General features: G+C 48.9%; 3 protein-coding genes across 3 annotated transcripts; 1 reads left to right on the top strand and 2 right to left on the bottom strand.

Moving 5' to 3' along the window:
* Window positions 1–187: 187 nt before the first annotated feature.
* N7446_006370 (putative polyketide synthase) lies at window positions 188–8,209 on the bottom strand (the record flags this gene model as incomplete). Its single annotated transcript, XM_058515118.1, is given in 10 exon segments — window positions 188–641; window positions 656–996; window positions 1,050–1,370; window positions 1,422–6,052; window positions 6,107–6,710; window positions 6,756–7,281; window positions 7,334–7,673; window positions 7,728–7,785; window positions 7,839–7,925; window positions 7,973–8,209. 10 exon segments carry the CDS (start codon window positions 8,207–8,209, stop codon window positions 188–190), a joined length of 7,599 nt encoding a protein of 2,532 aa, XP_058372296.1.
* A 419-nt stretch (window positions 8,210–8,628) lies between these two features.
* On the bottom strand, window positions 8,629–9,408 carry N7446_006369 (putative DUF341 family oxidoreductase; the record flags this gene model as incomplete). Its single annotated transcript, XM_058515117.1, has 3 exons — window positions 8,629–9,239; window positions 9,291–9,309; window positions 9,361–9,408. The coding sequence occupies 3 exons, from the start codon at window positions 9,406–9,408 to the stop codon at window positions 8,629–8,631; spliced, it is 678 nt and encodes a 225-aa protein (XP_058372295.1).
* A 319-nt stretch (window positions 9,409–9,727) lies between these two features.
* Window positions 9,728–10,496, top strand: N7446_006368 (TspO/MBR family protein). The gene is made up of 2 exons (XM_058515116.1): window positions 9,728–9,993; window positions 10,044–10,496. The coding sequence occupies exons 1-2, from the start codon at window positions 9,891–9,893 to the stop codon at window positions 10,487–10,489; spliced, it is 549 nt and encodes a 182-aa protein (XP_058372294.1). The 5' UTR covers window positions 9,728–9,890; the 3' UTR covers window positions 10,490–10,496.
* The last annotated feature ends 424 nt before the right edge of the window (window positions 10,497–10,920 follow it).

Below are 10,920 nucleotides of genomic sequence, written 5' to 3'. Positions count from 1 at the left end.
TCGATCGGCTTTGATTCTATCTGTTTCCTGAAAATTTGAGCTCGGATATTTCTGACTTGATGTGATAAAATTCAGCTGCAGTTTAATCCAGATTCGTAACTGCTTCTCGCAAGCATCATAACGCACATCGTCCAAGTTACATCGGAGACTGATGGTATATCAGGACAAGTAGGGGGCAAACCGAACTTCATTCTTTTCTGTCACCCAACTTTTGACTAGCAATTTTGCTGGACAGATCCAGGATCGAGCTTGCTATAATCTGCAGGATGGGAACAGTACAGTCCAGGACTCTGGACATCCAGTTGCGTAGCTCAACCGCAACATGAGAATCAACGCCATAATCAGAAACTGGATGGGAGGGATCGATGTTCTCTACTGGCACAGAGAGATGAAGAGCAATCTTCCGCCTCAATGCTTCACAGATGACGGATGTGGCTTGTTCTAGGTTTTTGGCTTCTTCAAGCTCCGCCTTCAAACCTTCAGCCGAATCACCTAGTATGGCAGTTCTTCCATGATTGTGAAATTTGCGGCGGAAATGAGAGAACAAAAGTGTACTAAAATTTGCCAGTGATTTTTCCTCTCTCCATTGGCCAAGGCCGGCTACAATCTGTGTTCTTCCGGCGGGGGTTGTGATATCGCGACTCGAATCAGCGACAGAAGGGTTTGTGTGTCCGTGCCGTGGAATCCTTGCTTTTTCATCGTCGCTGCTAAATCTGTGTTTTCTGCCAGATAACCAACATCTGTGATGGTGCCGAGATCTAATGATACTGCTGGAAGGCCCAGGCTGGTCCGATATGCGGCAAACGAATCCTGGAAGGAACAACCAGCAGCATATGCAGCTTGAGTCGCATTGCCAATGACGCCGCTGATGGAAGAAAGCATGAGGAAGAAGTCGAGGTCTTTGGGCAAATGTCGGTGCAGATTCCAGGTCCCTGCATATTTGGGACCCATAACCTCTCGATAATCATCCAGGCTCATATTCTCAATATGAACGTCCTAGAAGCCTTGCATCAGTATGGACACAATCGGAGCAAATATAAAATCCTAACCTTAACAACCATAGCCCCTTGGATAATACCTCGAATCGGAGGCGCACAGTGGGAAACATCCACAATCATTTGCCGAACTTCAATCTCATTGGATATGTTACAAACCTGAACCATAACCTGGACACCTTTCTTCTCCAGTTCCCTTACTGTTGTCTGGGACTTCTCCTTTGACAGGCCACTTCGATTAAGGAAGACCAGACTCTTCGCACCGTTTTGGGCCATCCATAAAGCCACCTCACGTCCGATCCCACCAAGTCCTCCGACTAGAAGATAGGATGCAGTCGCACGGAACAATGATTGTGGTGGTTTGGGGAGTGTGGCCTGTCCAATATGAGCTAGCTACGTCTTTTTTGTATGAAAGGGGGAACTTACCATGACAAGGTCATCTGGTGCAGCAGTAACGACAACATGCCGCTTGGTAGGTATTTCTTCTATGGCCTGTTGAATGTATGAGACGTTGTATACCGCTGTCCCCGACGGGCCTTCGAGTCGTCCTTCCCGGAATAGTCGAAAGACCTTAGACCAAATGTGGTCTGCAAGGTCTCTCTTTTCCTTCCTGAGATCAAAAATGTTAAATGTTGACACCGATATATTGCGAGAACGCAAGACTTCTTGAGTTCTGGGTTTGTCAGAGAAAAGTCGGATAAAGTGGCCAAAAGGCGCGGTCAAACTTTGGAGTTGTTCGTCATCGGTCCCCAGGCTCACTACTAGATTTGGCCTCTTGCCGTCAGTTAACCTCCTCAAACTCTTCACGACATCATTTTGTCCGTCTATGAAGATATGGTGGGTAGGAATTCCAAATTGGCATGACAACAAAAGCTTTTCCGTCGAATCCTGGACTGTCGCAAAGACCTGGGCGCCTCTCATTTTGTACAATTCCACAATCGCCTGTCCACACCAGCAGCCAGCGCGGTGCACGAGGACAACGTCGTTCAATTGAAGATGCGACAAATGGTAGTTATCGATATAATATGCAGTCGAGTATGCGACAGGCAATGTTGAAGCAAGCTCAAATGACATTTTATCGCCGATCTTCTGGAATGCCGCTGCTCGATCATGATAGAAACTCCGGGCTGTGCCAGTTCCAAGACACGCCACACGGTCTCCAATTGAGATGCCACGAACCCCGACACCGACGTTGTAGACGACCCCGCTGCATTCGAGGCCAAGAGTGTCATCCGAGTGGGTGTGTCTCTGCAGGTCTTGCTCACTGAGGCCAAAGGCTTGTACTGTGATTCCAACGTACCCAACTGGAAGTTCTGACAATGCGCAGTCCCCAATAAAGCGAGGTTCTTTGAATGATCTCGATAGACGTAGAGGCTGCTCCGCCTGGTGGAAATACTCCTCAGTAACAGTCTCAGTGGCAAGGAAACTGAGCATGGCTGTGTTCGTATCTGAGTCTTCCAACACACGTGGAATCAGGATTATTCCATTTCTTTCCGCAAACTCTGTGTCGTCATTCGGGCTTTGACAAAGGAAGCGGGCGGCCAGGAGGTTTGCAATCAGCTCTGCAGAATGAGATTCGGAGAGAGGATTTTGTGCATCCAGATCAAGGGTGACAATTGGATTGACCCCGGATTCGGCACGCGCTGTTCGTGCAAAGCCCACAGCAAGGCTCGCATTCGGGTTGACTGACTCAACTGTGCCACCTCTGGTAATCCAGAGAGCACCTGCGCTATGCATGAATACTGCTTTTATTTTGCCTAGTGTGATATCATTTGGGGCGGCCAGCAAAGATCCTTGCTGGGCATCCAGCACCAAACAGATTCGATCTTCTGTTTCCACATCGTCTATACTTCGCACATTCACTTCACAGGCAAGAATTTCCAGTCGGGTGACTAAATCTCCAACGGCAATCCCAGCTTCGCCTTCGCAGATGATTGAAACCTTCGCTGTCAATATTTCCATCTTCCCCCTTCGGGCGACGATAAATTGATGGTTTTTCTCGCAATCTGGGTCTGCGAAAACATCAACTGCGGTAAAGTGTGCAGCACGCAGTATCTCGTCCCATTGACACTCTGACCAACCACCTTGACCCAAGCAAAATTCCTCTGCGGACAAACAATGCAATGCACTGAACAGAAGGTTTTTGACAATATTCTGCTTTGGATTGAAAGGGCTGATTGCAATCAATGACCCGGATGGCCTAAGAAGGTCATAAATCTTGCGAATCGCATTTTGCTCACATTGTGCGGTGCACAAGCCATGAGGTAGTATGACTATATCAAAAGATCCCTTCTCAAATGCCTGCGTGGGGAGATCTTTTCCGGGATCTAGCGACTTGCAGTCAACCAATCCTGACCATGCCTCCAGCCGCTTCGCGGTATGCTCCAGAACGAGGGAACTTTCATGGGCAAATGTGTATTTTCCACAACGAGGGGACTGGGTGGAATGTGCAAGTTGTCCGAGAAATAATTGGGCCACTTGTCCTGTCCCAACTCCAAACTCCAGGATCGAAATGTCTGGTTTCTTGTGGCCGACCAAATTCAGATACCGGGCTGTGGCTTTGTATGAGGAATCTGCCGAGAAAATATCCCAAAATGTATCCAATAGTTGATGATCTGTGATAACGTCGGTGAAATCCACCTGGCCTCTGATGATAGCCACGAGGTTCTCGCCGATGGCGCGCAGCAGATCTCCTGTCGGGTTGGGCTTCATTCCTTTCAACCCAGATATTGAATCAGGGTGTTCTTTATCGTATTTATCCAGAACGTCCTGCAAATGACATCGGAATCTGCGGTGAGAAGTATCTAGTTTCCTTGCTTCCATGGCACTGACTTCTTCTAGCGCAGTCCTTATGAACGCCACCGCACATTCCTCAAATTCAACTTGAGATGCAGGCTCCTGGGCTGGCTCGCTTTCCTGCTTAAATAAGAAAGATGCATTGTCTTTGCAAAGGAAATACGGATCGGCCTTCCACTTAATGTGATAAGTGCTTTGATTCTCTTTGGCAAGGGAAGTATCTTTGTCGCGCTCGAGCCGTGTACATTGCAAGCCACGGATGGAGATGCTGGGTTCTATTTCGGACTGTTTGTCATTGCAGTCAACCACCACTATAGATGCCATCACACCCCTTTTAGGTCCCTGTCTTACATGAGTACAAACGCTCATGATATCGCCTGCCGAAGAACTGATTCCAGTTGACACGATCATCTCCTCGATGGAGATGGGGATAGCGGGACCTTCTTGGATATCCATGCCAGGTGGTAAAGCAGCAAAGACAGTATGGAATATGCTGTCGAGCGTGCAGGGATGGATTAGAAGATCATACTGGAATGCGCGCGGCATTACCGATCTGGTGTCTGGCACTGTGACCTCTGCAAAGCAAGCCCCCTCTTGGGTGACATGTGCCTTTGTCAGATTGGCGAAGCATGGTCCGTACTCTAGCCCTATTTCATGAAGCTCTTCGTAGAAGTTTGGAATGTCGATCAGAGATATTCCATGGACCTCGGTGCCTAATGGTACCATGGCATAGTTGTCTGTTTCCTCGGCCCCGTCGGCTGAAACATCGATTCTTCTTTGTGAGCCGACCAGCCCAGTGCAATGGTCGGTCCATCGGTTATCTTCCGAGATTGAGTAGATGTGGAATTCGTATAACTCATGTGGCATGTGCGTTGATTCCCGGATGGAGACCATAAGTTCAATGGCCGATGTCTCATTGAGAACCAGAACAGACTTGAACAAAACGTCTTGGAGAACATATTCGGCAATATTGACTCCGCTATTCACGCGCTGCATTAAAGCTTCAATTGCAATTGCCAAATATCCTGCCGCGGGGAAGACAACATTTCCCTGGATTTTGTGGTCAAGAAGCCACGGAAGCTCTGAAGTCCGAAGAAAATTTCTCCAACGAGGCTCATATGGGCAAGACATATTATCCGGTACGCCAAGAAGATCATTTCGAGGCAATTTCCTGTTCCTGTACATCTTGCTGAGTCGTGGCTCAGCCCAATACGATCTGGTATGATTCCAAGGATACGGCGGGAGATCGACTAGCAGCTGTGGCATACAGGTTCCTCCAGGTCCTTCTGGGCTGTTTATCGCACCGAAGTTCACCGGATAGTTGAGCGATGCCAGGGTGGCAGCCATGTCAAGTGCAGTTGCGACCGCGTTGTTCTGTCGTTTCAAAACACTCGCATACACAATATCGGCGGAGTTAAGCTTTGTATCTGCTTGTAGGATTTGATTGATCGGTCCAGCAAGGGCAGAATGGGGACCTATTTCGATGAGACAGTCGACGTTGGCTTTTTGCGCTGCTCCAACCCTTCTGGTTCGTACCGATTCAGTGTGGCCAGACCGCTGCGTGTTTGTCTCGAAGCACAAGTTTCTGACAGACTCGGAAAACTTCACTTGTCCAAGCAGATTTGAGACCCAGTACTCAGCGCCCAGCTCTTCTTGCGAAAGGACTGCTCCAGTAACCGACGAAAAGAATGCTGCTGATCTGTGTTGTCTCTCGTCTTCTGCTTGGTTTTGGTTCTGAGGTTCAATGTAATCGATCAAACGACGATACTCATCAGCAACAAGGGTCATATGTGGAGAGTGATAAGCGACATCCACAGCAAGGCTGCGGCTGAATACTGGCTCGTTTCTCAATAGCTGCGCCAGAGCAGCAATGGCAAGGGTGTCACCGGAGACAGTAACACTAGATGGACTGTTGACACATGCCACAACGAGCTGTCCACAAGGAAGTCTATCAATATATTGATGAATTTCTTTGGCAGATACACCCACCGCCATCATGGCACCTCGTGTTTTATGGTCATCCAACACCTGGCTCGCCACAACACCTCGGTGGTATGCAACTGACATCGCATTTTCCATACTGAGCGCTCCAACAGCATACGCTGCAGCGATTTCGCCACTGGAATGACCCGTCACAGAGTCTGGATATATACCCCATGAATGCAGTAGATCAACAAGTGCTATCTGGAGTGCTGTGCACACCATCTGGCTGAGGCGGGGGTGATTCAAATCCGAGTCTTGGGGGCATTTTGTAATCTCTCCTTCATACGAGCCCAGGTTAGCACGGATATATCAGGAAACAAAGTAATGTATACCTTTTACGAGGGACGGTGCTCCAATGCCATCCAAATATGTGTCGATCGCCAGGACTGAGTTGCGAAAGACCGGATATGCTTCGAGTAACTCCTTCCCCATCCCCGCCCATTGGGCACCTTGGCCTGTGAAGACAAATCCCAATTTGGGTCTTCGCACGGCACTTCTGCATTTGATATTTCGAGCAAGCGATGTTGCTAGGTCTTCAATTGTGGTGGCTACTATAGCCACTTTCCAGGTGAAAGTTGAACGCCGCTCGTTGAGTGTGAAAGCAAGATCATTCAGTAAGTTTCCATTGTCGGGTCTAGGGCCTCGGTCAAGAATGTAATTTCTCAAACTTTGCATCTGCTGTGCGCAACATTGCTCGTCAAAGCCGGAGAGTATGAATATACGCGATGTGCTGACCGACTGATCGAGATTCTCTTTTCCTTGCGTGCCGTTCGATGCCGCCAATGACAACTTCATTCTGTTATTGAGACCCCGAATGGATAGGTATCCCATGGCATCTTCAAGAATGACATGAGCATTACTCCCTCCATACCCAAAGCTATTGACCGAAACACGATGCGGTCCAGTAGTCTCCCACGGCTCAGAGAGTAATTGAACCTAATGAATCAGCCAGTGGCCGTTAAATGGACGATTCTTGCAAACCTTCAATTTCCAATCCTCCAAAGGAATACGCGAATTGACAATCTCAAAATTGCGATTCGGCAAGAAAACCCGATTCTCAAGCATCAAAACTCCTTTGATCACACCAGCAATCCCACTTGCTCCCTCTAAATGCCCAACATTGGTTTTAATCGAGCCTATCCGCAACGGATCATCCGAAGAATGACCAGGCCCAAACACCCGGCCAATGGCACCGGTTTCAATGGGATCACCAGCTTGTGTACCTGTACCATGTGCCTCAACAAAGTCTGTCTCGGACGGATCAAGGCCGGCTCGAGCATACACGCTTCGAATTAATGACTCCTGTGCAGCTCCACTGGGGAGAGTTATACCAGGGGTACGCCCGTCCTGGTTAGATCCAGTCCCCCTGATCACAGCTCTAATAGTGTTTTTGTCGCGTAACGCGCTAGCCAGAGGCTTGAGGATTAAACAACCAACAGCCTCGCCGCGGGCGTATCCATTCGCCCTTTCATCGAAGGCATAACATTTTCCATCGGGCGATAGGAATCTGGAGTTTAATCAGTGTTGTCCTTACGTTGTCAATACGGTGCTTATCTTACTTCATCATACTCATAGTGGACATGAACTCATGACTCAATATCAAATTGACACCCGCCGCAATGGCTGCACAGGCATCCCCTGTTTGCAAGCTCTGGCATGCCAGATGGAGTGCTACCAGACTTCCCGAGCAGGCCGTGTCTACGGTGACACTTGGTCCTTTCAAGTCGAAGAAATAGGATAGTCTGTTGGCAGTCATTGCCCTAGACTGTCCGGCATTTGTGCACTGATACATCGGTACACATTCGGGATCTCTCAGGAGGAGGTCTGTGTAATCTGCTGAAAAAGACCCGACGAAGCAGGATGTTTTTGTGCCCATTATTTGGGTAAGGGGTATTCCAGCTGCGTATCATTAGAACCCAGATATGGTGCATTGATCGCAAAGGGCTTTTTTACCATTTTCCAAGCCCTCGTATGTCGCTTCTAGCAGGAGTCTCTGCTGGGGATCCATCACCTGGTATTAATTGGTGGTTAGCGCAATTCTCACATCTTCACAGAGATACTCACCGACGCTTCGTCACTCGTCATATTGAAGAACGGCGCATCAAAAACGGAGATGTCTTCTTCCAGAAAATGACCTCCCTCCACGTTGATCTACTAACGGTTATTTTCGGTCCTTGTTACGGATTTTGAGGACCTACCGTCCCATGTCTAGAATGATCCGGATGGTAGAACGCAGTGTTGTTCCATCTTTTCGCTGGGATTGGGCTCCATGCTTCTCTGCCAGTCCGTATCATCTCCTCCAGCTTCTCGACATTTTGAGCATCTCCTGGTCCACGGAATCCGATTCCCACGATGGCTATCGGCATACAAGAGTCTGCGTCCAATACTCTCATATCACCCTCCTCTCCATTGTCTTTTGCGGTTTGGTTGGACATTTTTGGCTTTCTGGTTACTAAAAGATTGACGGTGACAATATACCTCGTATGAGAAGAACAGAAAAGCTTGTTGTTATCGCTTTTGCTGTTCCGTATGCCATGGGGACTACAAATTAAGCTTACTTTCAGCCCTAACATACGACTTTTGGATCTGCAACACTACACCTCGGGGTGAGAAGGTTTTTCTCACTCGCACCAACTTAGTAGCCGGGTGCAACCCTCGACGGCAAAATAAACTCCAAAGGCCGTAGTGTCTCTCTCTGAAACAAAGTTCGTGCATTTGGGAAGTTATCATGAACGAATCGTCAGGATCGTTTCCGTTCCACAACCGCAAAGATACTACACTCTCATCCACGAGGCCCCCGAGTAATTTTCTAACACCGTCGCATACCCGAGAAGACTCATGCTTTAATCCTGTTTCACCAGATCAAGGTCTGACTACACAGTTTCCGAATAGCAGTAGCCATAATAGCAACATTCTTTTGATCACTGGGAACATCATGACCACTCCCATGAACAGCAAAAGTAGAAGAACTTGCATTACAAATCCGATGTAGCGCCAAGGAATACTCAAAAAGCGGATCTTTAGCACCGGCAATATGCACACAGGGAACAGAAATGAAACCCTGCAAACCATCATCAATAACAGGCCGCTGACCAGGACCAGGATCCATTCGAAACGGCGGCAGCGAATTGATGAAGATAGCACAGCGAAATAAAGGCTGCTCGTCCGGATACATCTTGGCATGGTGGATCATGAAGCCCGCAGCCAATGTGCCGCCATGCGAGAAGCCCAGAATGCCGTCGAAGGGGCCTTCCAAGGCGACTGTTTCATTCAGCAGCTCGTACGCCGCCAGGATGTCGGATTCGTCGCTGTCTTCGAGGGAGAACGTGCGCGGAAAGCGGTAGTAGCTGTAGTACGGGCCTTCATAGTAGCCGGCGATTCCCGGGCCAGGATCTGAGTCGATGTCACCCTCTAGGAAGGAGAATGTTGCCGTGTTGTCTTTTTGGAGCTCTTTTATGAGGCCACCTGGTCCTTTTGAGCTATTTGTGTTTCACGAGGATGGGTGTTTTGGCATACTCAATTGCGACTGTAGAATCTGTTGGGGGTTAGTGGGTTGATTTTCTCTGTTGTACTGGCGGCGGCTTGCCTTTTGATTCGTTCCCCAGCCATGAAGACACAGTAATCGTAGGGGCATGGTTCGGGGTGGTGCTAGGCAAAGGCAGAGAAAGAGGCCGGAAGAGAATTCGCCGTCAGGATTGAGGCGGAATTGACTGCGATTGTCATTTTGACTGGGTTGTCTGTTGATGGCATTTTATATTGCTCTTCAATTGAATCCTCTACACTCAGGAAATGAGGGGTTCAATGCTAATTTCAGGAATGCATAGACCCTTGAAACCCGCCGACTATGTATATTCGGCCTGAACTAGGTGAATCGTCGCACAGACGCGTCGATCATGTCACTTTCCACTTCCACTTTACCTCACTTCAATCATTCAGCATTCGACTTCAGCTTCATATTCAATATGTGGCCGATTGTTATTTCTGCCAAGGGAACAAGTGGCTGATGGCGGTGCCAAGGCAAGGTCGATGACGTAGTGACAATAGAAATCGCCAGATCACTCAGAATTCCCCTAACTTGCCAATATTGACAATCATCAAGCATCACATCCTAGCACAATGCCTTGGTCTATCGCTCTTCCACAGGCGATCTTCGCCTCACCCCTGTTGGCGGTCGCAACCCCAATCACCGCAGGGACAGCAGTAGCCCTCTTGACCAATCGTACGACAACCAATGACAATGACAAGACCCTTTGACTGACGTCTTAACAGGGAAACAAAACCGCGAAACCTACAACAAGCTCAAGCAACCACCCTACAGCCCACCAGGCTGGCTCTTCGCGCCGGCCTGGACAATCCTGTATGGATTAATGGGGTACGCCTCGCACCACGCCACGACAACCGCGTCGCAATCATTCTCGCTCGCGGTGCGCGATACCAATTCCACCGCACAGACACTCTACACCACGCAGCTGGCCCTGAACTTCCTCTGGATGCCGCTCTTCTTCCGATTGGGGCGGCCTGCTGTGGCTCTGGGTGATCTGGCCCTGTTAGCGGGTAACGTGGGTGCGCTGATAGTAAATTGGTGGTCGGCCGATCGCACGGCGTTCTGGTGCTTGGTCCCCTACGCTGCTTGGCTTGGTTATGCTGCATATCTTAATATAGGTGTTGGCATACTGAATGGCTGGACTTTGCCTAAGAAAGAGCGGTCGGAGTAGATAGACCGGAGTAGATAGACCTTGAACTTAGACTTTGAAACTTAGTTTAGAGATCGTCATTTTGTTTCTGTTATGCAGGGAGCTCGGGGGTGTGAATGTATCATGTGGCCGAAACAGCTTTTACGCGTTCTAGCTCCCCTTCTAGCCTGTGAAGGTTCGGAATTGCTCCACTCGGTGGCGCTGTGAGCTCTCGGCGAATGTTCTCGCCTTGGTGGGTCTGCTTCTATGTATAAGTCTGAGGCAGAAATATGAAATCCAATATCACATCATCTCACATCATAAGTGGGTATGTCAATCCTAGGGATTTGCCTGGGATTTGCCTGGATCTTTCTAGGATTTCACAATTGCAACTCCACCATAGCTCAGGAGGTGGCTGTCAGAACGGAGTAGACGTGGGCCGGGATCGACAACTTGGGCAGCCCGCTGCCTAA

This window comes from Penicillium canescens, assembly GCF_028828765.1.
Source record: "Penicillium canescens strain IBT 15451 chromosome Unknown utg000004l_segment0_segment0, whole genome shotgun sequence".
Lineage (NCBI taxonomy): Eukaryota > Fungi > Ascomycota > Eurotiomycetes > Eurotiales > Aspergillaceae > Penicillium > Penicillium canescens.
Note: the sequence above shows the minus strand (reverse complement) of the source record. Positions and strands in the feature narration are given on the sequence as shown.

Bases quoted from the DNA above. Each gene is read 5' to 3' on its own strand.
- N7446_006368 (XM_058515116.1), top strand. From the start codon at position 9,891: ATGCCTTGGTCTATCGCTCTTCCACAGGCGATCTTCGCCTCACCCCTG. The intron at 9,994-10,043 runs GTACGACAACCA...ACGTCTTAACAG, and splicing joins AGTAGCCCTCTTGACCAATC to GGAAACAAAACCGCGAAACC.